Source organism: Ostrea edulis, chromosome 8 (genome assembly GCF_947568905.1).
Source record: "Ostrea edulis chromosome 8, xbOstEdul1.1, whole genome shotgun sequence".
NCBI lineage: Eukaryota > Metazoa > Mollusca > Bivalvia > Ostreida > Ostreidae > Ostrea > Ostrea edulis.
The window spans coordinates 59,953,000-59,980,376 of NC_079171.1; the positions used below are offsets into that span (position 1 = coordinate 59,953,000).

General features: G+C 34.9%; 1 protein-coding gene across 3 annotated transcripts; it reads right to left on the reverse strand.

Moving 5' to 3' along the window:
• Nucleotides 1-26,297, reverse strand: LOC125660822 (multiple epidermal growth factor-like domains protein 10). Of its 3 annotated transcripts, none has more exons than XM_056146748.1 (10): nucleotides 26,150-26,288; nucleotides 23,092-23,319; nucleotides 16,349-16,594; nucleotides 13,546-13,680; nucleotides 11,706-11,834; nucleotides 10,161-10,295; nucleotides 9,836-9,970; nucleotides 2,431-2,568; nucleotides 706-744; nucleotides 1-608 (listed from the first exon to the last, which is right to left on the reverse strand). In XM_056146748.1, exons 1-10 carry the CDS (start codon nucleotides 26,211-26,213, stop codon nucleotides 298-300), a joined length of 1,560 nt encoding a protein of 519 aa, XP_056002723.1. In that variant the 5' UTR covers nucleotides 26,214-26,288; the 3' UTR covers nucleotides 1-297. The 3 variants fall into 3 exon arrangements, with proteins under 3 accessions (XP_056002723.1, XP_056002724.1, XP_048748606.2); XM_056146749.1 differs by lacking the exons at nucleotides 1-608; nucleotides 706-744 and adding exons at nucleotides 4,652-4,768; nucleotides 7,936-8,073 and having other exon boundaries at nucleotides 2,482-2,568; nucleotides 26,150-26,297; XM_048892649.2 differs by lacking the exons at nucleotides 1-608; nucleotides 706-744 and adding an exon at nucleotides 4,652-4,768 and having other exon boundaries at nucleotides 2,482-2,568; nucleotides 26,150-26,295.
• Between the last annotated feature and the right edge of the window lie 1,080 nt (nucleotides 26,298-27,377).

Consider the following 27,377-nt stretch of genomic DNA (forward strand, 5'->3'; position numbering starts at 1 on the left):
TTCATGGATATGCAATTTTATTTTGTTACAAAAGAGATAAAAAATGAATGCAAATCTCGTAATTAATTGTAGAACAAGGAACGACCCCTTAAAACATCACACAGCGATCCCTTAAAACATCACACATTAGAGAGTGGTCGCCCCCAAACAATAGTATGTTGTCATAGATTAAAGTGTTTCTCACACTGTTTTAAGTTAAAGCTCTATTTTGATCATTAGACAGAAATAATGCATGTATCGTTCAAAGTTCAATGGCAATTTTCGGACTCCATATTTGGTAACTCTGCAATATTCTTGTTATTGCAACGTTGAGTTAATGTAGTTTGAGTCTGACGCATGTCTCTCCTGTGGAAGTTGGTCATCAACAACGGTTGGTATTTCTTGATAATCATCCGTATCTCTGACTCCTAGTTTATCGTAATCGTGTGTTCCCTCCATTTCTATATGATTAGCAAAGCTTTGTGGTGGATTGTTATCATGCTGGTGGGAGGGTTGCCGGTTCTGTTTGCGGACTATATGTACCAGAACTATGACCACGACAACGGTTATAGTGAGAAGTGTTGATAAAACTCCCATAGTTACGTACAGTCCTGTGGTGGGACTTTTGTCTGAGTAGAAAGATTAAACTTAATACTAATACTGTTTATCGCATAAAACTAGAATAAGTCAATAGCAATGGCAGAGATAAATGAATAAGTTTCTTACCGGTGCTGATTAACCCCTGTCTATCCGATCTGGGTGATGCTAGATGGAAAGACATACTTCATGTAAGTCGAGTATACATGTATATGTATATCATATCAAATATATTTTCTTTATTTTTCTGACTTGATGATTATTCTTTTTGTTATCAAACAGGTTTGCTACACATTTTTTAAAAATGCTACACGGCAAACATAACTTCGGCAAATGAAATTCCAATCTAATTAAAATCAGATTTTAAGATCCGCATACAATCGCTAAAATGCTAGCTGGCATAACCCCATAGGAGGTCATGTCCGCATTACCTTTCGCATGGAATATTTATAAGAACTATCTCTCAGTCAGATTGCGTCATACAATGATGGTTATTTGGGCGGTTACCAGCAATTCGTAAATCAATTGCAGTAACCTCTCTTCCACGAAGTATATTCCACCTTGTAATATTGTTTAATCTCACATAAGGAATTTCAAACGTTCGCACCAATGCCTAATCTATTCCTTTCATTCAAACAACAAAACGTACGATATAAAATACATCCAAATTAAATTAATTGTGGAATGTAAATTAAGTATGGATATAAAAGGGTACGAATTTGATAGTTTTCAAGATTGTTTACTGAATAAACGCTAGGAATATAACGCCAATCGACGTAAACAGTACATTGTGATGTCACATCTAGTTGTAATGTGTTTTCTTTTAAAGTAAACAATCGCATCCATTTTCCTTGAATTGTGAACACCGACGACTTCATAGGCGACAGGTTAATTGGCTAACATAATGTTCAAATGAACATGACCCCTAGTCAGGTTATGTCAGACCTTCTTACGCAGAGTATACGATGCTGATATAAGAATTCTGATTTTAATTAGATTGATGAAAATCGAAGTAACAACACACATGATACATGGAAATGTTGATAAACAAATACCTAAGAAATAAAGTACATGATTTCGTTAATTTTACAGGATGACATTCAATGTCGAAAACCAAGATTTCATTTGTACCTACATGTAAAAGTGTTATCAATATTCACTATACTTTCATGTAAAATACTCGAATTTGATTGGTCAAGAAGCATTTTTTTAAAATATGTTTACCCCCTGAGAACAGAAAGCATACATGCCAGGATGACAATATCTAGCAACGGGTAACAATACTTGCTAACGGATGATATTATAAAAAAATACCACACTAGTCAAATTTATGCGCGTACGGTTCGCCGTAAATTGTTAGACGACGTCTTTTGAGCATTTGTAATAAACGTGATATAAGAGATATCGCATGATAGTGATTGATCAACTGTAAACAGACGTAAATGTTTCTGCTTTGTTGTTTAGATAACATTCAGTATAATAAAACAAATATTGATTGTGGTTGAGAGAAACTATTGTCAACCTCGGCTACGCCTCGATTGACAATGGTTTTCTCGGTGTGAAAACTTTCAATGTTACCCTCAACTACATGCATTATCAATATAATATATTTTCATTTTAAAAGAGTTGTGTTAAAAAAAGGTCGGAACGCTAGAGCTAAGGTGGGATATGCTTGGTATTCATTCATTCACATAATGTCTTCCATTTTAATTTACAGGATAATCATCTGTTTTACCTCATGTTTGCTAGTTTGAAATACGACCAGATTGTATATAATGTGTCAAACGGATTATATGATAAAACTGGTAGAAATCAACCATTGTAAATCTTTTAGTATTTCAGGACATTGTCAACCTTTCAAGCAAGATATATCTCCCCATCCATCTTCACAACCACTTAGACAGCTTCCATTCCCTGTTGAACAAGGGCTTCCATCTTTACAATGTCCGCAATCAAAGGCACAGTTAGGTCCATACTTGTAAGGACTGCACACTGTAAACACAATCAATCATACATTTAGATTAATACTTGTAGAGTTTATACACAATGACGGGGAAGAACGCGAATTAGTTTGCAATATACCTAGCATGATAAGGACTATTTATCTTTAATAAGTGCATCCGTGTAATAAAGGAATTTTGAAATGCATTATGTTGTGCCCAGGATTCCGTGGTTAACTTAAACTTAATCTTGTTTCCTTGATACGATTTATGGCATTGATCCCCGTTCGCAATCTTTACCCTTTAATACTAAAAAGCTACAAAGCATCCCTACTAGCAATATACGATACGGAATAATTATGGAAACATACGTGTATCGTTCTATTTGTCTTTTAGGAATGAGGGGATACTTTTGTGTCTTCGATATTGCAGTACCACGACTTATAATAAGTCTTTGTTTTACATATATTAGATACAAGATAGACATAACACTAAGTTGAAACATGCCGATGGTATGTCACACTGATGCATGTAATCATACACATTCATGGTATTTGGTCAATCCTGTGATTCTACACAAAAATATTTCCAAATTAATCAGAACAAAAACCCACAATGGATAGTAATACCTGTCTCAACATATATTTGTGTAATTTTAGCAGAATTTAACGAAACACTTCAGCGACAAAATCCAAGACATTCCTATGAAAACTAATATTCTTACGTTTTTTATCCATGTTGGCTTCTATCAGGATGTTTTTTCCTATGAGCTTTTGAGAATGCATGAAATCAATTTATCAACACAATGTCTAACTCAAATGAAGACTTACATAAATAGTAACAAATTAATTAATCTTGAAAAAACAAGTGATATTTGTAAGCACACCTGTAGATATTTCAGAATTATCATAGGTGCATTGAGGTGAACGGTTTTTAGATGATCGATTTTTGTCTTAGGTATTGTGCTCAATGATAAATTGATATTTGGATAGCATCAGTCTTATGCTTAGTTAAAATCGCCGCACGTTTCTTTGTTACAGAAATATTTTCACAATACGTTTACATAAGGTGATGCAAATTATAAGGCTTTCTGGAGGAACGCTTGATACATTGATTACTATCTTTAACAGATATCCATGGACATCGAGTCTCTGGGTCACCTATATTCTTATTGTTGTGACACTTACCCACCACAAAGCATGAATATGATAAGCCTACGGAAACATATCATTACGACAAATCAGAAATACACGGGCTGTTAATGGTCTAATTGGTTTGACTGAATGATATATTCCAAATGTGATTTACCATCATTCGCTATTGGAATTTTCATACGGCTTATTGAAGATCAAACACGGATTGAAGAAACGAGCAGACATATATCTTAATTATTCAGTAATTATCAAAACTAACTTTGTCTCCAATAGTAAAATCAGACATTGATACATGTAACCACCATTCACGAATTTACTTCACATGGTATTATTTGATGCTGTCATTTTAGAAAAAAAAACAACAACGCACTGGCTTAGCTCTTTTGCTAGACATATTTACTTTGTTGTTTTATTATAGACTTTATTTTCCCGTTATGTTAAAGCAAAAAGCATGATGGCCAATTTGTTATAGAATCAAATGAAATGGTTCCTGAAATATTTATATTCACTTGCATTTCTCTTTTCCAAAATTCCCATATAATGTTTTGATCGTAAAGATTTAAATCTCTGATTTTTTTTTTTTGCACGAGGCTAAGAAGACCATATTAACACTAACCGAATATATATATAATTGAAACTACATTGAAATGAACTCTGTAATTGATTTCCAAGTATTGTCTAATATTGTGTGTATTATACCACTACCAGTGTAACTTATTATGACGTCACAAAGGACAATTACTTACGTCGTTATATGTTGATGTTACTTAGCAATATTATTTCATTTCTAACTGTCTGAAGAGGCATTAAAGCCGAAAGCGCTAACAGTGAAATGCTGTTCGAGTTTTGTGTTTCTTGACTTTTATTATTGGATAGAGAGAGAGAGAGAGAGAGAGAGAGAGAGAGATAGAGAGAGAGAGAGAGAGACACAGAACGAAATAGAGAGAGGTAGATGGTAAATGCGTAATTAAGAATGCATGCCTATAAACCAGTACAAACAGTATCCCCATTAACCCTAATACCACAACCACTGCTGTAACACCTCCAATAATTTGTCTTGATCTTTATTTTCAGGATCCTCAATAAGATCTGCCCCGACTGAAATCGAAAAATCAAGTATTTCAATGTATATTTGGATCTGAAATGTTTTATTTACCTTAATTTACCGACAGTGAAGCTTGCAAGTAACGCGCCTGCAGGAAATGGTATGAAATGGATGTTGAATGAAGTACTGAGTTGTCGGCATGGAAAGGTAAACGATATACATATATACTGAACGCTGACTGATGAACGATTTGCAGTAATGCTGAACGGTTTACTCGAAGGTCATGTCAATATAATGATGATGACATGTTTATGCATAAAGGATGACAAATAATTACAATTGATCGATTAGAGAAAGATTTTCAATACATGAGAACACGGATTGCAGCTTACTTCAGGAAACACATTTGGGCTTCGGGAAAACCATTCCATACTTCATGCAAGGTCCATGAGCAATATGACGGTGTAGTGCATGTCCTCATCTAATTTGATCTTTATGTTTACATTTTAATTTCATTTTTTTAATTCCTTGTGTCAAAATAAACAACGCTCTATGTTTACCATACGTCCGTTGTTCACAGCATTGAAAATAAAATGGTTTAGTGAAAGATTTATTTTGAATGAGGGTTACTGTAACAAGCAGGACATGAATAAGCATGCTTTTCAAATAAATCATTATTCTTTCTTTTATAGTTTTGTTTCATATTATTACAGTATGTTCAAATTGCATCGTGCTCAACAAAATAATACCGAAAACATAGCATATAGCATGCCTACTTTTTATTGCAGATATTTCATAAAGCGCTCAAAACATATCTACCACTTAGTGCAAAGCGGTTGTAGTTCCATACAAACGTTCTGATTTGAGTTAAAACCGTTGACTATTTTGTTTGGACCATCCATTGACCCATGAAGATTACTGCCCCGTGCACACCAGTCATCGTTCCATTCAAACCGTTCGGCGTTCAGTATAAGATAGACAATCGTTCCCTTGAAGGTATGTAGAGACATACTCCAGGATATGTATAACTAACTAGAATTAAACTGATTAACAGGGATTGAACCCTAATCGAGACTTCTGAATGTGTTGAAGTCACATGATATTCTATTTATCATTTAGTATTATATTATACATTTTATTGAAAGTAGATATCAACGGTAAACAAATGTGTAGGTGATAATAGAATATTGCTACACAAATATGGAGTGTTGAGGAGGAGCTGTTTATGATACCGTTAAGTTGTTAGTTTGCCGTTAATATTTATTTTCAATAAAATATATTTGTATGACGAAGAAGTATATGACTCTGTGATTTATTTCATTTCGAGATCATAGGGATATATGCAATGGATGTGCAAATGAAAATTAACATTGTTAATTGATAATACGTCGTCGATACATTTAAAGGTTGTATTGAAGGTAACTGCAAGATTTACTTTTCTCACATAGAAGTTTTTGAATAAATTCTACTTCATATACTCATTGATTTTCAACGCCCCTTTCTTTCCCAAAGAGACTATTAATACAATGAAAGTTAGGGAATGTGAGTTTAGAACGTGTTGTTTGTCACTGCTACCGGGTATGCCAACTTTTAACATTGGTTAACTCTTCTACCTAGCTTCTTCCATGAAATATTAATCATATACCCAATCTGAGTTATGTTAGGGAAACGACGGGTCAACCTAGAACCTTTTACGGCGATCGTTTGAAGGATATTTTGAGTCAATCGCCTGTGAGCATAGGTTTCTAATCAAATATAATTCATCGAGCCGCCTATGTTGTTGTATAATATATTCTACAAACCGCCAAGTAGCTAAAGCTCTAACCAACCAAATGCTGCGACAACTGGTGTAAATATAGACATCTCAGACCATGTTGCTACTTTCGCCGAATTTGTCATGTTCAAGACCGCAAGCGCCTATACGTTTCGTGCATAACCTTAAACACTAGGTTGATCGTTAAAATAGCCAATTTTAAAGCTGGGCTCGTCGAATAACAAGATTCCTCACCCTGTATTGCTGCATTATGTAACATTGGTTTTGTGCCTTACGTTGCAATCTTATGTAGTTTCTTGTTGATATGACGTTGTAACAAACATGGCTCCGGACGACCGTATCGTATACTGGCTAATCGCACAATAGTGAACGTCAAATGTTTAGCTACTTTCTGATGATTGACGCTTGCTAGAACCATACAAAATGCTTGATTCCGCAAAGCATTCCTGAAACACTGCGTTAATTATCTTTCTATTTTTTATTTGTAATTAAAGACGTTTTGTATTGTGGATAATGCAATCTGCGTTTCGATAGTTTTTCAACTGCCCATTTATTCTCAAAACTGGTTTGAACCAGTATTAATCCATAATCAGTTTTTCTTTAATTTAATGGTCTTAGACTGAAACTCATTTCTTGAAAACTTGAAACCACTTCCGGATGCAGTTACGGCCGTTTTAATTTTATTCAACATGGCAACTGTAGAAATTTTGAGACTGGACCGCGGCACTTGTCTCCAACAGGATTGGTCGAATTGAGCACATTACTGATGATCATTGCAAAGAAAAATCATGTAAATTAATTGAGAATATATAACAGACTGTATCACATAATTGAAAACTGTCGCCTTTCACACTCCAAATATATTTGCAAATATTTGTAGCGTTAGCTGTGCAGAGACATGTTTGACAAAATTCAAGTGTGGTTTCCATACAATCATGTTGATGATAAAAGCTCAGGTATGGAGCTAACTTAGTAACTAGGGACTCAACAGTGCCTTTTCATTATAAAGCTGTCGCAGAGAAAATCTTCTTCATACAATGGTAACATTGCCTCAACATAATCTCCCTTGTCGCTCTTTTAATGAATGTTAGTAGACATGAGCATAACATATATACACTGTCGTACAAATAAAAATAAGTTCAATAAATATTTCTTCTGAGTGATAGTAAAAATAAATTAAATGACCATGTAAGTGATGTTATAAGTAGCTATGTTGATGTTTCTTTACATAATCTTTCCATTTAGTACCAAACAATTAAGACGAGTAATACAAGTAATGAGCTTTTAAACATCAGGAAATAAAATCAGCAAGACATCTGTATTTTTTTTTTTTTTTTTTTACATATTTAGAAATGAAATATTACTGTTGCGTTTTGATATGTCCGTCAGCATACTTTTGTATTTTATTTCGTTAAAATACACCTCGCATTGCATGAACAACTTTACCGTTGCAGTTCGTTCCCTTCCACTTTGGTCTGCAGCCAAACAAGCAAACCCCCGAGTCCTTCACATAGGCGGGGTTTGTTATATTACACGCTCCGCACATTGAATTGCATTCATGACCGTATAATCCGTCCTGACATTCTACAATGAGATGCTATATAAATATTGCATGTATTTGAGGGTAACATTCAAAAATTTTCACCCCGTGAAAACCATTGTCAACCGAGGCGTAGCCGAGGTTGACAATGGTTAATCGAGGGGTGAAAAGTTCAATGTTACCCTCAAATACATGCATTATTTGTTTTATTATACTGAATGTTATGTAAACTGGAAAGCAGAAAAACTTACGTCTGTTGACATTTGATCAATCACTGTCGTGCGATATTTCGTATTTCGATGCGGGTACTCGCGTTTATTACAAACGCTCAAACGACGTCGTCTAGCAATCTACGGCGAACCGTACGCGCATAAATTTGACGCAAGTGATATCTTTTTTATAATATCACCCGTTGTCAAGTACTGTTACCCGTTGCTAGATACTATCACCCTGGGACGCTTGTTTTCTGTTCTCAGAGGGTAACAATATGTTTTTTTCAAATGCTTCTCAACCAATCAGGTTCGAGTATTTTATATGACAGTATAATAAAATGATTTAACCTCATGTATCGTTGCACTAACCAGGCTATACTATTTGCCTAACTTTGTTAATATATGTTTCAATTGAACATAACTGCTATAGATTTTTTTTTATCAAACGACACGCATATATACAAATATATTGAAAGCTTAACGTTGTATCATCTGTCATCTTATACACAGCTGTAACCAACAGAAACATTGTTTTTGGTATTAGAAAAAAATCCTTATAATACCCACCGTGACCAATATTTCACTTTGCATGGATATATGTCATTATTAGTTCAATACCATCACTTTATTAGGTTTGTTGATAACTATCTGCATATACATATTAGGTTGATCATATATCCTTAGACATTAACAAACCTAATAGGTGGTTTATTGTTCCAAGAACTATCAAATGATGAAAAGTCGATGTATGTAAACAAAAATTGATATGCAAGTTGCTGAATTGAACGACATGTATCCAAATCAGAGCAATAAACTTCCTGTGATAAGCCATTCGGAATATTACTTTCTTAAACACAACTCCCATTCTACGCACACGTGCTCTCGAAGTTAATATCAAATATATGCTTAATTCCCTCCTCTTCGTTATCCTTTCTGATGGGATTTTGCAACAGTATGTTGGAATCCCTAGAGATACGAATTATGTTCCTTTTTTAGCTGACCTGCAGTTATAGTCTTCTGAGATATAACCTGTTTATCCATTATTTCGTTTAAAATTTCTGTGAGTAAATTTATCGTTGTTCATCCCTGTTATATTTCCGAAATGTTTACCAAAAACTTGTGGTTTAATTTTTCGTCAACTAAAACCAAGTTTCCCTCTTCAAAAAAAGAGGCCAACTATTTTATTGTGAGTGTATTCCACATATACACTTCGTATATGTGCATTGTTGAGGTAGTTGTAAAAATGGATGCTATATGAAAACCGAAAGAGACGTTAAATAAGAACACAGGGGATTTAAAATTGTATACGTTAGATGGTGACACTTCTGAAAAACATTATAGTCGACAACAGGTATGCTAGGCATCATTCGTTATATACATGTATATGTACGTTCCTTTACATGCGATGTATCTTCCACCCCATGGTATTCACTGCAGAAACGGCCCATTATAACGTGTTTTTATTATTCTTAGAGCATAGTCTCTGTAGTTTGATATACAGGTTTAAGAGTGAGTTATCGAGGATTGTCAATATACACATATATACAATGTATCACGATGTGCATTACTAATAGTTTTTAAACAAACATTATACCGTCACATTTCGTCCCCTTCCATTTATCTCGACATCCTTCTAGACATTGTCCGGTGATGTTGTTACAGGACGTCCCAGGTAAACAATGTCCACACTCCAATGCGCAATTTTCTCCGTAATAGCCTTTATTGCATTCTGCATAAAGGGGGAATGTTATTGAGTTGAGACTTTAAAATTATGACTGACTAATGCAAACAATGACTAGTTAATGCGTTAGTTTATGGTGTATTTAAGTGATAATACGGTAAAACATTTACCAGAACATATAATTTATATCACAATGTATTACAATAGGTGCTAATACTAATTCAAGAAAGAATCATACCATCACAATGGGTCCCACTCCATTGGTCTTCACAACCTGTTGGACACTCTCCAGTTATGTTGTCACAGAAAGTTCCCGACAAACAATGTCCACACTCCAATGAACAATTATTTCCGAAATAACCTTTTTTGCATTCTGCATAGAGGAACAAAAATAAGTCATTAAACAACCAGTCAATATTATATCAAGAACTGCAGTATTATAAATCGACATTTTAGCTAAGCTTCCATTGAGGGGAAATAATTCAGTTTACTACCCAAATACCCATACATATTTCAAGTATAGCTACTGTTTTTGTTTTTGGTGGGAGTTGCAGAACAAGTAAAGTGCTTTCTATTTGTGATTTCCTTTATTCATCGCTGAAAAAAATGGTAGATATATATATAGAATGAAAATCAATAATATGTTGATGGTGATATCATTGGGCGTCCTGGAGTACATTCACTGGACATATGTGTGAACGCGAAAAGTATATGTTCTAATCTTTAAAACTCGTTATGATGGTGAACCTCAGCATCGCTCTAATGCAATATGTACAAAGCAGTTATTGAGAAAATGTACAGGTAATTTGTATTCTAATTTACCACAACGTTATGTTTACAGCTGTACTCCAGTTCACATATTAAGAACCTATCCAGCATTTTTAACGCGGTATATACTTAGTTGTACTATTGAGTTTTTCATATGGAATAGTGTTGTTTATTGTTAATGTTTTTCGTTCTTTTTGTCGAAACGCATTTCAAATACCGAGAGATGAAATTTGACACTGCCTGACTGAATACATCAAATTTAATAGGCAATCCTTTTAAGTTTGTTATGTTTCAATATTCTGGTATTGTGGTAAATGCCCTTCATGGAAGGTGAATATAACGAACAGTGGTTAATCCCATAACTCATATAAGTAATACAAAATAAATAGTTGGGCAAGCACGGATCCATGGGAACACCAGATGTGGGATCAGGTACGCATCCCTGTCGACCGTTCACACCCACCGTGAGCTCTATATACTGACCAGGTAAATGGGGTTATTCGTAGTAAAATCAGTGTGCCAAGAACGGTTAAACATTATATGTGGATATAGACACAAAACAAAAACGTATATTGCTATCCCTATCCCTATAGACTCCTTTCATATACAGTTCAATTACAACATAGATAGTTATCCGTAGTCAAAATCAGTATGTCTTCATATCTTTGAATGAAGGAAAATATACTTAACTGATGTTTGCAAAGTGTAATTATATGATACGTTGGTGTAAAAAAGTGGGCTTTTCAAGCACTGAAGCCGAGAACCGGACAAACACGGAACCTGGACAATTTACAGGTGGGATTAGGTACTGCTGTATGAAAGGTGAACACCAAAAAAAAACGGTGGTCAATCCCATAACTTCTATAAGGAATACAAAATAAATAGCTGAGCAGATTTGGACTCCTGGACACACGTGCCTAGGAGGAGTAAGCATCTCCTGTTGACCGGTCACACCCGCCGAGAGCCTTATAATCTGATTAGGTAGACGGAGATATCCGAAGTATAGTGTACTCACGTTTACAGTCAGGCATATCCCAGTGCTGCTGACAGGTCCCACATCGTCCGTTTTCTCTGTTGCAACTTTTTGGAGTCTCGCAGTGACCACACTGTTCACAAAATTCTCCGTAATAGCCATCGATGCAAACTAGAATTCAGTTAAAATATTTAGCTTTGAAAACTGAGATAGTTCTTCAATACGAACTATGATGCACATTACTTTTAGCATTATCATTATGAAAAGGTAAAATAACGAACAGTAGTTAACCATTTCAATCTTAGAAAACGTACACAATTAAGAGAATGACACACATGGAAAAATTCAAAATCAGTGCAAAAATATTCCGTATTGTCTTAATGAATGCGTGGAATTATGATGACGAACGTCTCTATCTTCAGAACAAAAATATCATTAAATGTGATATATACTCCTTTTTATTTGGAAACCCTAACTATCAATATATCAAACACGATTTACTTTTATATCGTATAAGGGCTTTCCTTGCTATATTTCTTTTGAATATATACAAAAAAATAGCATATTATGAATTTTTCGCTGAATCTTTTTTTAACATATGTTCATCCATCTTCGGTGGATCATTACTCGTTGTTAATCTAACGTTATTGAATAATGCATTCATATCCTGTAGAAGATAACGAATAGTACAGCAGTACAAAATATAAAAAAACAAAATAAAAAAAAGTTATATATAGAACTCATGTACCTGGTAAATAGTACCACGAGCAGTAGAAAATTACATCATTTGAAAGTTGTAGCAACCGCTTTAAGGATTTTATAAAATCAAGTTTTATTTTCACAAGATGCTGTCTCATATATATCATACCGATTGTTTGGCCGGTCAATAGTCGATACGGGATAACGTGACAGGGTGCCATGACTACATAACGTTTTCAAAACGACACCTATTCCATTTGAAGCATATTTTTCTGTACCACAGATTTCCAACTGACAGCTATATACAGCACTATTTTAAAGTCTAAGATTATCTATATTTTGGCTTTTATTTTTATTCAATTTTACTTTATTTCAAAATAACAACCTGATCAATGTGACTACAGAAATCAAGCCTGTTGGAATTAAACCAAACGTAGTCATTTGAGTTTATTTTCGACATGAGCAGGTGTTAATAAAGGGGACAATTATGTTTGCATCTAAACATATTGATTTTAAAGATCACCTCATGGTTATTTTTCTAACCATGCAGGATTTGATATAATTACATACATCGATGACTATTTTCCATAAATTACATGTGTATCCACACTTATTTGAGTTCGTAAAACAATCATATTCATTTGATTTGTACGCTGGTGCATTTGTAAGGGTGTATTGTATTTATTGCTCACAGATAAGAGTGTCGGATTATTGCATTGAATGTGTAATATCTTAGTATGGTTTTCATTATTCCAGAGTGCAGTATCACGTGCAAATTGATTACCACTTAATTATGACTGTTAAAAAGATAATGGTAATGGTGAGTTTTATTTTATATGATTTATCTATTTATGTATCTGTTTGCTAATTTGTATCAAAATTGTTGGGTATTATTTGTGCATAATGGGTCTTTTTTTTTTGGGGGGGGGGGGGGGCAGTCTTTTTGTCGTATTTCAGAAGTTGCTGTGTACGTATAAGTTTAAGAAGTTATATCGTGGCCCTTGTTACTTAAATGATGGCATACCCTTGCGGATGATAATCAAGTACAGCGTGATGATGATCATGGATTGAGTTGTTAGTTTAAAAAGAATACACAGTGTACGAGTGATGTCAAGGAATTCTTTATATCATTAGGGATGTGTTACCTATGTGAACACCTGGTTATAAGCGTTAATAAACTCACCATTGCAGCCTGGAGGCGTCTTCAAAGGATTATGACACCCGTAAATGCAGGATCCATTGAACGCATCGCATTGTCCGTTCAAACATCTAATGTCACACATGTCGCACAGAGATCCAAACTGTCCTGCTGGGCAACCTTTAATATCAAAATGGTATTGAAATGTCTTTCTTCTGGTTAAAAGTAAAAAAGGAATAGCCTCTAAAAAAAACGGGATGGTTTTGTTACTACTGTGACGTTATATCATATCATATCAAATTTAAAAAATACTTTCAGTTGCTATTTAAATTGTAGTTTGTTGTTGTATCTATGTCCTTCATTTGTATTTAATTATTACTGTGTGTTGTTTCAAATTGTTTATATGGCATCAGGGTAATCATATCAATACATTAGGCGCTGTATAATAATGATAATAGCTTTGCATTTCAATTCTAACACTATGAATATTTATTCAGATACATGTGTACATCGATTTTATATTATCTATCACTTTTATAAAGCGCTTTAGAGAACTAATGTTGATAGGACGCTTATAAATCTATTGATTACAATTACAATTACAACACGGATCGATGAGCAGAAAACAGTGTGCTAAGTTTTTTTCATCGGCCAAATATTTTGTTTTGTTTGCATGCAAGACATAAAATAAGATAATCAGGTTATCATGTTTACGTTTTCCCAACCAAACGATGTAACAAATTGAAATTTGTAACTTGTTTAAAACAGGAACAGGCGCTCTGGCCTACCCGATACCGGTTTGTACAGGTTCTGTTACACGAATATATATTTCTGTATAATGTTTAGTCCCCATTTAACCAAAAGAGAAACAAGTATGCTATTTAACTTCGCACAATTGCCCTTTAACACGTTGAATGTTATGATATATAGGTGTAAATATCGTCAAAATATTTAATATTGATAATCGGTATTGTATACTTATAATTCTATTTTTAGTTGTAACACGCACTTTGATTGACCCGGGTTAAAAAAGTCCCCCAGTACCTCTTGCTTGTTGTAATTGGCGACTAAATGGGGCGGTACTTCGGGTGAGACTATAAAAATCGAGGTCCCGTGTCACAGCAGGTGGGCCACGATAAAGATGTATTCCTGCTTCAAGGCCGAATATCGGCCTAAATTTACAACCCTTCACCGGCATTCGCGAAGTCTCTATGTGAGTGAAATGTTCTTGAGTGGGGCGTTAAACAATAATCAATCAATCACACTGAAAATTTTCCATAATGTAACTTGGTATGTGGACTCGTCCCTTAACCATCAAGGTTTTCAATAGCACATTACAGCACTCATCCTAAACAATTTACTTATCTCTCGTGTTACCAGCGGTCCGTGTCTGTCTTACTCCAAACTGTGTATTTTTTTTAAGAAATAAGGTATCATTTAAAAATATTTATCGGGATATAAATACAGGTTGGTCACGTGATCAAATTCCATAAAGCCCGAAGGGTTTTATGGAAAATTTAATCATGTACCAACCCGTATTTATATCCCGATAAATATTTTAAAATGATACTTTATTACTTATATTTACATTTTTGGTCGGTAACATTGCTGAATTGTGTTAACAACACGTTTCCATACATTTCAAATTGTTGACGTCCACAACGAAGCGTCATAGATGTTCAAAATGACGACAACACAAAACAAAGTTCTATAAAATGAAGAACTGTTTTAATTATTAAGACGCTAGAAAGCAAGTATATCAACATATACTTATACATTAACTCGGGAGTATATAATGGAAAACTCTTCCATATGTCTAATTTTAGGGGGTGGGGGAATTATGATTTAAACGGGGATGCGCAGTGTTACACTTAGAGTTGTGATGCGCTTTGACTATTAAAAAGTGAAGACGTTGAAGACCGACTTTGAAAGATATTCTGTGGATATTACGGAGTTAACAGAAGACTGAGATGGAGGAACATGAAGAACAGGGCGGCAGTCGTCAGGTGTAGGCAAATCATTTATAGACAGGACAGAGGACGCAGCTCAGATGAATCTCCGGAAAGAACTGAACATCGCAGAGAATGTGGAACTGCACGAAGGTAAGGGACGGTTTGGATTTGGATATGTAATTGTTGATAAACATGAGCTCACTGAACGCTTCTTTTGACTCGATAATTTTTTGTAATAGGTTTTTAACGACCCCTCGCTTCGATGTCCCGACATAAACTTGGAAACCGACATCAAGCACTATGGCTGCTGTGGCACGGAAGCAGTGTGGTGTGTAGGTCTTAATGCACTTTGACGACTTATCGGCCATACATCCTGTGAATGACCTTTTTGCTAAAGCCTAATGTCATCGTCTAGCAGTAGGTACAATTCCGCATCACCGATGACCAGGGTGAAGTTGTAGCAGACGAAATTTTAGACATACATTAGGCCTAGTAGGCTAGTAACTAAAGACATTGTTTACAGAAATGCTTTTATCAATTATTGATGAAAGTCCACTGCTTGGAATACAAATAAAACCGTAAATACATTTTGTGATGTTGATTTCATCTATTGAAAGATTTCTGTAGTAAGTGAGAGCGATTGCTAGATGTGTATTGCCTTAGTAAAAGTTGTACCTGTTACCTACTTTTAACAAATGTTCATACGCACAGCCGTGACCTCTGTTGACCCCGTAGTAGATTTATCCAGAAATAAATACGTATTGCTCGTAATAGTGTTATGTAGGAGAAAACAGTTGCAAATGTAAATATTATAGGAATATGACATTGGACATTGTTAATTATCTTATTTTTTACAACAATAAAACTTTATATATTTGAATGTTAAGAGTACATACCCATGACGTAAACTTCACATAGTTCGATTGATGCGAATTGTGTTTTATAGTCTCTGCAATATTGTTTCAGACTAGCGTTGTTTGAATTGAATATCGCCACTCCTGTCGTCACTCTGTTAACCGTGACATTCATGACATTCTGTGGACATGTAGCAGGATTATGTGTGAATACTTTGGATCCATTAGGTGGTTTGATGTTTGTGTCGTTGAAAACAAACACGGAGAAACCTGTATGCCGATCTACCGCTTTCATGGTGAAAGTTGAAATAGAGCAAAAATAACATATGGTATTAGTATTTCTACATATAGTATAAGAGGATGGACGTGTAAATGTATGTATTTGTCTTCATATGCAAATGGTCTGTGAAAAGTTTATAAAATCATGCATTTTTTCGTGTCATGTTGGGTGTAAAATAATACATGTTGCATTTCAAATATATCACTCTATAACCAACACTACTTCACCGAAAACATTCTACGAGTACCACGCCGACATGTTAAGGCAGGCGATACCCAATTTACTCATTTAAATAGCAAAGTTTTTAAAATACGTCTGAAAGAAAGGGATGAAACTTCTGAACATTGAGTGAGTACACACGTGGTTCTTATAAATGAAAGGTGAAGATAACGAACAGTGATCAATCTCATAACTCCTACAAGCAATACAAAATAGATAGTTGGGCAAAGACCGACCCCTGCACACACCAGAGGTTCGACCATATGCCTAGGAGGATCACCAGTTGACCGGTCACACCCGTCTTGAGCCCTATATCCTGATCAGGTAAACCGACTTATCCGTAGTCAAATCCAGTGTGCCAAGAACGGCCTAGCAATCGGTATGAAACATGTCAGACAACATTTGACCCAATGATATGTTGTATTGACGAACTAGATCGTTATAACGACAATAGAACTTGCGAAATGCTGACTTCAATCGAGACTGTTGAAACCCCTGTACCATCAACGTGTTTGTCAGCAGCTTGCCTCGATTTAAAAACTGACTATACGCAAAACAATATCTTGCTTATGGTACCTTCACACTCACGGATTGTTCGTACGCATCCTTACGTATTCCACAAATCCGTAAAAGTACACGGATTGTTATGATATAGGCACTTTAAAGAGCTGTTTAAGAAAGTTTTAAGAGTATTTACGAGTATATACGCGCCTTTTACGGTTTATTACGAGTTCTTGCGATGCATTTACGGCACACATTTACGATTTTTTCCGAGTGAGCACGGATAAATACGAGCAAATTACGATATTTTACGACCTTTTTAGGGTTTGTTTAGAGTATATTACGGACATTTGCGATTTAGTTTAGCTTTTACGTGTAAATCACGACCTGTTAACGTGTTGTTAACGTGCTATTACGAATAGTTAAGAGTTAGTTACGATTGTTTACGTTTTTAACTCAAAAGTGTTTGCAATTAGCTTTGTATCATTATTCGACAACTGACATTACTTGTAACAGCATGTATGTATAGTGCAAGCAAGATGTGTAACTTCTTTGATATCTTGATAACAAATAAAAGAAACTGTCAGATTTTGCGTCTGTTATATTTTTCCTTAATCGTAAAGTTTAAGTATGTACTCGTAAAGTAATCGTGTATATACGTAAAGTGCTTGTAATGACTCTGAACAATCCGTAAAGCGATTGTAACCCGACGTGAATGAAATCGTGAATATCACTTAGTCATTCGTAATAATCCATAAACAGCTCGTAAACTATCCGTAACATATCGTAAACTAACCCCAATGATTCGTTAAAAAAAATACGAGTTTTTGCGAATTCTTACGAGCAGTTTACGTGTTCTTGCGACCAGTTTACGATACTTACGGATTGATTTACGGGTTATTTACGGAAAATGAAATCCGTGGACAATCGTGATTTTTTTTTTGGTGACATGTTCAAAAACGTTGCCCCTACTTTCACGGATCCTTACGAGTGTGTGCGAGCTGTGACGAGTTATTAACGGATACCAACGAGTGATTTACGATTGCTTGCGATTGACTACGAGTCGGATATCCGTAAGGGCTCGTAAGAAAAATCCGTGAGTGTGAAGGTGTATTATCGAATCAGTTGAGATATGTAAACACCATATGTAGGTGATGATGGAATATTGCTACATAACTATGGGAAGTTGCCGATTGAGAAGCTGAAAGCATCCCGTTTGCCAAAAAGTTGATTTGTCAGTTTACCGTTAATGTCTACTTTAAATAAAATGTTGAAGTATGAAGCAGAAGTGGACGACTCTGTGGATATCACACATTTTTAACCATCGATACATTGACGGTATGTAAAACACCCTTAATTTATCAAAACTATTGTTAGAATTATACTTCATTCAGAAATAATTATAGAACATCTTAACAGAAAACTAGCTATGTTTTTTTTTTTATCGATTTTTTGTTTTTACAATTTACATCTACGATTTACAAATTTCTTTAAAAGACACCCTAAAGTAACTACATTACAATTAAAAGCATGTGGTGCATCGTTATATGTTTGTAGTTTTATCTCAATGTAAGACGGAATTTGTTGACAATGACCCGTTCAGCATGTCGGTCTGATTCTACTGACATGCTGAACGGATCATTGTCAACAAATTGTAAATCAATTCATTCGGCATACCTTCACGAATTCAATGAATCCCCAATGTATCACGATGTATATATCCCATGGCATACATTTTAAATATTCCATATTTCATTGATATTTGCCCTCGATTTGCAGCTACGATGTTATAAATTTCCATGCACAAACACTCTGAAATTGATATCAAAAATGTGCCGGAGTTCCTGACTGACAATTCCTCCGTAATCTTTCGTGATCAGGGCTCCAAACATTATGTTGCAATTCTAATTGGTACGAATTATACCCTTTAATAATGACTTGATTTATATTCTTGTGATGATAATGTATTTGAAATTCCCTACACGAGAAGAAAATACCTCTTGCTGAAGCTTTTTACCCCATAGTCATATCACGTTACCCTTTTTCCTATGGATATTACTCATGCGATAAATTATTCGTATTACAAAGTAGGTGTTTCTGCACGGTGAGCCGTAATGCGCATATGGACTGAATGAAGGTGGGGAAAAAATAATCGAAAAATGTCAACAGCAACAAAAAAAAATGACGAGGGTGGCTTATATATTGTTAAATTCTTCAAAAGTAAGTAATTAGTTACGTCCAAGGGAAGAAACATGCCAAGGTATTGTCTCAAAAAGGTGCAACAATCTGCAGCTCGGTGTTGCATATACTCCCTGATCATGTTTTGTATTGATTGTGAAATATTCTCAATGAGTAAGAAAGCAAACATACATTAAATAACAAAATCACTCTAGATGATATTAACTGAAATCGTTTAGAGTAAAACTGAAAACGAAAGCCGTTCTATTGACCCCACCCTTATAATAACTGATTATGCCTTCCTGTGGAAATCGTTTTGGGTTTTAGAAAAGCCGATAGTGCACATTAGGAAGCGAGGAAAATTTTTGTATCCCATATTTACCCCCTTTATATAGTGGAATTGAACTTTCCAACTGCAAGCACCTAATGAACCAGGGATACGCCCCAATCAACTGCACACACAATGATTGGATAACTTTTTAAACAACATATTCCTGTAAGAAATAGAAGCATACATAACAATGAAAAATCCACGACCCTCCATCTAAAAGGCGAAGATAACGAACAGAGATCAATCTCATAACTCCTATAAGCAATACAAAATATATAGTGGGGTAAACACATACCCCTGGACACAACAGGGATGGTATCAGATGCCAAGGAGTAAGAAAACATGTCACCGAAATAAAAAAAAACATATCTGAATAATGGTATATATGGTGGACATTCGTCCTCAACATTGAACATTTCAACAAAGATTTTCAAAAACGGAATGAACTCCAATGCAAATTCAACTATGACGTGTAAATCTAAAAATCTACTTTAGCATATAACGTGCCCTACATGTGGAGAAAAATATATAGAACAATCAGGTACCAAATTGACTGACCGTGTTCGTGTACACAACAGATCAGAGATGCTTCAATAAGAAACATACCGTGTAGCGGACATTTTGATTCGTGCGGGGAAGGCAGTTTTTATATTTTCCCATTTTACAAAGTAAAAGAGGAAAATGAACAATTACGCAAAGCCATGGAAAACTATTTCATAAAACTAATTAAGCCAATACTAAACTGTTAATATTTTACTTCATGTTATTTGACATGTACATTTTACATAGAATGTCTCCTTCAATGTAGAGGAATTTAGAGACGCTTAAAACTTATAGACTGAACTTTTTAAAATATGTCTGTATTTTTAAAAGTACCTAACATTAGCATTGTATAATGTTCTGACATCACAATCGGGACTGTATTATGTTTAACGTTGCCCACATAACGTCACGAGGATGACGTCATACTGGAACTTCTTTACATTGTTTAAAAATCTACTGACGAATCCGCTGGGCGAAAGCGCTATAGATAAAAGTTTGAGTATTGGATTTTATTTCTTGACTTTATATATATATAAAGAGAAAGAGAGAGTATGTTTTTATCTTTTAAGAAAACCTTTCCGTTCATACACGGCTTCGGTATATCCTAATAAACTGGAAATAAATGGCACCAGAATTCCGCATATTCTTCCTATTTTGATATTTTATAGAAGATATATGTTAACGGCAAACCAACGACTAATGTGCTCAACAAACAGAACATGAACTTTTACTTATTCATTGTCCACTGTCATAACATTACATTATCAACCATGTCTCTAAATTGAATCGATGCACAGGAACACGTTCTGCACATTATCAGCTTTTAAATCGATGCAGGCTACTGACAAATAATTTGATGTTACTTGTAACGCACATTTTGATTGGTTGAGCAGCAGAATACCGTATATTCTTCATATTTTGATATTTTGATATTATAAACGTAACTTGGTATTGGGACACACCCCGTTGACAATCACCATGGTACTGTTTTTTTTCTTCTAAATGTACACTGCACCATGGAAGACTGTGACGGTGATAGGTCTTCTACATAAGCATATGGAATTGAAAATCAATGGAATTAAATGTGCACAATAAAATACAGTACTATTTGACACCTATTCCTGTATTATTTTCAAACAACAGGCAGAGCCTTTGATTACAAGTAAATTCACCTTAAAAATACGGGTAAAAAATTAAAAAACACACCCCGTTATGTGCTAGGATGTCATATATCAAATAAAGGAAACCGGTGTATCAAGTATTTGCTAAATTGCTGTTTCATTGTTTTTACGTTGGAGGGGGGGGGGGGTGGCGCTTGACCCGTCTATCGAAGCCTGAAATGCTTCATGAATGTCTTACACCAGATGACGTCATGTCTCACCGATTTTAACATTTGGATCGCTATCTAGTAATCTATGAATCGCTTACATGATTTACTGTGTCGGATTTTACTGGCGACAATATTACATGCTACGATAAGTCATTATATACCTTAGATATTTTATTGAATTAGAATCACAAATGATCTTGTATGTTCTGGTCCATGACGCGACGTATTTATGCATATAGCTGAAACAAGCACATGGGGTAGGAACAACTCCAAAGTTCATCTTACACACGGAAGTAAACGCCAGGCCTACATAACCTACACATTCATAATCATAATTTATGTCATCAAAATTCGTTACAAACTCCACCATATGTTTTCAAATCTGATAAATAAAGTTCATAAACCGATATGCGAAGAGCCAAGATGGATTTTTCCACGGATGTTCGTCCGTAGTTGTTTCAAAGTGAACTATTGCGCGATGCAAGCAATTTATATTTACGAAATAAAATCAAAAAAGCTTTGCATCTTTTAGGGTCTGTGTTAGCTCTACTCATAATTTTAATAACAATTACGAGGTTGATCACTGTCCTTTATCTTCACCTTTTCAATTAACAAATACTGTCATACAGGTTACATGTACGAAAAGTGATGTTAACGAACAGTGATCAATATGAATTAAACGTTTGATCTTGGTAGCTAAACGGTTTATTCCATGTATAAACAAAAATTAAAATGGGAAACAATCCCAATAGAATGTGCATACTATTTCAATTATGACCGCATGTTGTTTCACAGAATTACCCCAGCCATGCAGGGTTTGATGACCTGCCTTACCGTAGCATTGAATATTACCACACGAATGTGTTGGTGAAATTATATGTATCTGTTTGTCTCTGATTTTAGTTTTATTGATGTGAAAGAAATATTTCATGAAATTATGAGACTGGTCACAGTTTTCTGGCCACGGACATTAATATGCGTACATTATCTTGACCATCATTTAATTCAAACCTATGCTATATTTTGATCTTTTTTTTTTAAAATAGATATTCATAATATGTACTATAACACTAACGGCGTCTTATTAGACCAAACTATCAAACAACCAAAATATTTTTATCTGGATCTGAATATAATCACAGAGAATAAGGTCAGATCTGCTTTATTTGTCTTTTTAAATCGAAATATATATGCACCCAGTATATGGTTTATAAGCATAATACAACGATACAACAATACAACGAATTTCCCACAAATCGCTAACAAGAAGAGGATATGATTATTTGAACATTGTCATATTACAATATCCTTAAAAGTTATGCAAAGAACGCTTGATAATAAACTCCATCTTGTAGAATAGCTATATTGGAATTTCGACCCTGGTTTATCATTCTAATTCTTACTGCCTGGTCTGAAGAAAATCTGTAAATAGGCCACATTTGACATGGATTTCAATGCCAACTTCCACCACGCAGACTGATATTCTTCTTCACTTTTCGTGAAACTGCATGAGGATTCTTTATGCCCCGGATCAGACTGGCCATCCACAGCATTGTCAGCATGCCATTTATCCAGGTATGATGAACTCTGTGACGCCTGGCCTTTATAGTTATTGAGACTTGCAAGATTATCTACAAAATATATCACCACATCCTTTAGAAAAAAATAAAACACTTCCAAACTGATACATCTACACCACTTCGGGTATGCTTAGTAGTAATTAGTAAGTTGGTAACTACATACATTTAGAGAATAGACGCTATCGATAATCCCCATTAATGTCTACTTTAAGAAAGGTTTTCACAAAACTTACATTTCAGTATGTTTCACAGTATATAGATCACCATTTCCTAGTTCTGAAGTTATGATATTATAGGATCAGATATTAATAATGATGTATATATTCTGGCGGACTTCAAAAACACAACGCATAGACTCGGTGGGTTTTTTTTTTTTTTTTTTTTTTGTTCTAAATATGTAACAATCACGTATTCTTTTTTACCGAATTGATTGCTAGATCCATCCCACCATACATCGTCCTCAACGCCACACATACTCATTGTTTATACATATTGAAAAACAATGTATGGAATGTTTTCAGACTCTGATTAAAAGCAATGAACATATACATAACTGTTAACCCTACCGTCGATGGCAAATGCACTTACAACTAAAAACATTAGAAAGATAAACAATTTAGCGCTTAAGCAGTGGTTTCCGAAATCAAACACTCGGCACAATGCAAACAGTCGTCAGTTAGCGGGGGATAGCTAGACGTTCAACCTTCATCTTTTCATGAAAATCGATTAATACGAAGTCAATGCCAAATAAGATTCATCAATGCTCGACCATAACCCACTCAACCATTTATGACAACACAACGTCAGGGTGTGTTCATACGGCGACGCCACTTGCGAAATCAATATATAAATATATCGACGTGTGTATGAACTCATATACTACTGCATCTTTAAAAGAGAGCAATTTGGCGGAGGTCAAAGGCGTGTTTTTATTTTATTTTCAATTGGTCATTTGTCACATAAACGTAGCTGATCATCCCTATATAGACGACTGTCTGCAGCCTGTGTTGTCACCATTGATACAACAGCATAGACAAGGCAACAAATCAGTTTTTTTATCATTCACATGTTGTGAGGTCGACATTTTCGAGGAAAAGGTATCAATGATTTTGACAGACACGCCATGTCTCTAGACATTGATATAATTGAACATGTTTGGGAACGACCAGGTAGACTTTTGTACACCCGCTAGCCTCGGTCGCAGAATCTATAATAACATGGGAAGCATGTTGTTGGAAGAGTTGCAGACAATTCCTCAAAGAATCATGCAGGCAAATCATTGACCAATGGAACGTCGCCTACGTACTACCATTAATAGTAATGGTAGATATACCTTTTATTATAAAACAAAATCATAATTGGTGCCCCTACCGCTTTTTACTTCATTTCAAGTATATCATGGAATGGTAATGATATTTTGAATTAATGGATATGAAACTTTATCTATTAAAGATTATATAGCGGAAAATGTCATAGTTCAAATACATGAAAACGTAATTCACATATACAGTATAATTTGTCCAAACCGGCCTCTGAGTACTCCGGCGCTCTGTCAATTCCGGCCACAAAATATAGTCCCTAACATTTCTTTAACAAATCCTTTATTAATAATTCCCTGTACTCCGGATACTGCGTATTCTGTATATCGGCCGGCTTACACAGTCCCAATTGCTATAAATTAACTTTAATTATCTTGTGTAAACCGGCCCCTCGATGATACACCACCCTAATTGTTGCGGTCAATTGTATTCGGTGTACACAAGGTCCCAACTGCTCGTAATTAGCTCTGATTATCGCATTTAAACCAGCCACCCCACGATGACCAACCTGTCGGTATTCGGTCGATCACACGCGGTGTACACAAAGGGCATCTCAAGGGAAGCCACATGTAAGCAAAAGAGTGCAACTGGCGATGAGTCGCGATCAGTTTAAAATAAAACCTGATTTTTAGGGAGTGTACTTTTCAATTATAACAGCACCACGCACGAGGTAATGGCGGCCTCCCTCTAACGACAGATACGAGAACTGACATTAAAAGACAAAGTTCAATTAATCGATGAATTCGATACATTCTTGGAATAAAGCAAAATCGGCAACAATCCCGTTATGTTTTCCAAAAGCAGGGTTTCCCCTCGTGGACTTCTCGGAGCTCTGTGGTGAGTCAGACAGTGATGATATACAATTAGTTAGCACAACTCGCCATGTCCGGTCGATCACTCGGCATTGTATTAGTTTCCGTTTCACAACTTGAGACAGTTGAAAGCGATACATTTACATTGAAAGCTGGGAAAGACAAATTTTAAACAAACACAACACAAACTTGACGAACGTACATAATGTAGCACTTGATAACGGCGATGATGTAGACGAAATCGACAATTTACCAACAGAAAATTGCGCGAATAATTCCCAGATTTTAAACTGTTTAATAAAAAATGAAACTTTTTCAAATGAACACGACAATAAAACACTAACATTTATCTTTTTACATTTTGAATTCCTTTGTGATAAATATATATTAAAACGTTAGCAATCATTACACACGTATGCATATATAGTGAATACAAGGGAAGCAACTCTCATTCTTGTCAACATTCTGCACTCCGGACTCTGTGCAAACCGGCCAATTTTTTTGGAACCACACATAGCCAGTTTAGACAGATTATACTGTACCACATATAATTCACACACTTTTTAAAATTTGAAATAACCATGAAGTCCATTATTTTGTGTAAAGATACATTGCAGTGACTATTAGACCTTCTCTCTCAGAACAAAACAAAAGATATCGTGATTATAATATATAGAGGTATATAACACATTGCAAAATGACAAAATGATGTTAGGCAAAAATAGATGGAATGTAAGTAAAACATCGTACCCAGACCTTCTGTTAGAAAAATGAACAGAACTCCAAAGAACAGATGACACACAGTTACCACCATTCTGTCTCACACACATGTATGTCTGTAGAAAATTTCCGCATTACAAATTATCCAGGAAGTGTTTTTATCGCTGTTGCGATTTAAGATAACATTCACGTTTATGTTTGAAAAAAAAATGAAACTCAAATGCATTGATATCAGTGACGATATAAAAATGGGTGATTTTAGTGATGACCATTTCTATAATGCATTCATGATGTACAAAATGATGATATACACTCCTCAAATACATAACACATGGCATAGATAATGGACGGAACATGCTTTTCAGAGCATTGAACTTAGCACGAATTGAAATTATAATGCATCAACCAGTCATAATCATAATCATTATTTCGCCCAAATATTCAATTTACATGAAGTAAATGTCAAAACTAATACTCAAAACTTGTCTGTAGACAACAAGGCTTCAGCTAGATATTTTAGAAATTCTTAGTAGAAGCAAATGGAAGTTGTTTTGATATTCTGTTTTTACATTTTAGTAGTCATTCTGTTATTATTCATTCATTTTTTAGTTACAAACCTTTCAGTTACCGTTCAGTCGTCTTTCAATCATCATGCACGTTATATTGACAGTCCATGTATTATCCAGTCGCATTATACTGACATTCCGTCACCTTAAGTCTTCATTGAAAACACTTTATTTATCGTTCAGTGACCATTCAGTCACATTCTAGCTTTTCAATTTTATCGACAGTTCAGTCAGTTTTAGCAATATATCAATCATCACTTAGCTTGTGTTCATGTTTCATTATTGTTCAACCTCTTTTGAAACAATTTCCATACACTGTTCATTACATTTTTCATGCGTTGTCAGGTATTTTGAACCGATGCTTATAGGGCCCAATCATATATCTGTATATGCATTCAATCAATGTTCAGGATTTTTTTTTTTTCAGAAACCTTTCTGTGACAACTTATAATTAACAGTTCTGGAATGAACAGTACATAACTGTAAAATCACTTGACCACTTTCAGATTATGAATCATTTGTCCAATTCTTTAATAAAAGATAACTGGATCTAATGAAGCCAGGTCATAGCCAACTTCATGAATATGGTTTACCTATAAAAAAGACAGAAAATCGAATACAAATAACTCAAAAAGTAGGCATATAAAGTATTTTCCACGTTTATCAGTACAAAAACAATGTATAACGATTTT

Coding starts and splice junctions, on each gene's coding strand:
- LOC125660822 (XM_056146748.1), bottom strand. CDS start 26,213: ATGGTGGTAACTGTGTGTCATCTGTTCTTTGGAGTTCTGTTCATTTTT. Junction 11,835..13,545: donor GACGCCTCCAGGCTGCAATG/GTGAGTTTATTA, acceptor ACTGAATTCTAG/TTTGCATCGATGGCTATTAC. Junction 9,971..10,160: donor GAGTGGGACCCATTGTGATG/GTATGATTCTTT, acceptor CCCTTTATGCAG/AATGCAATAAAGGCTATTAC.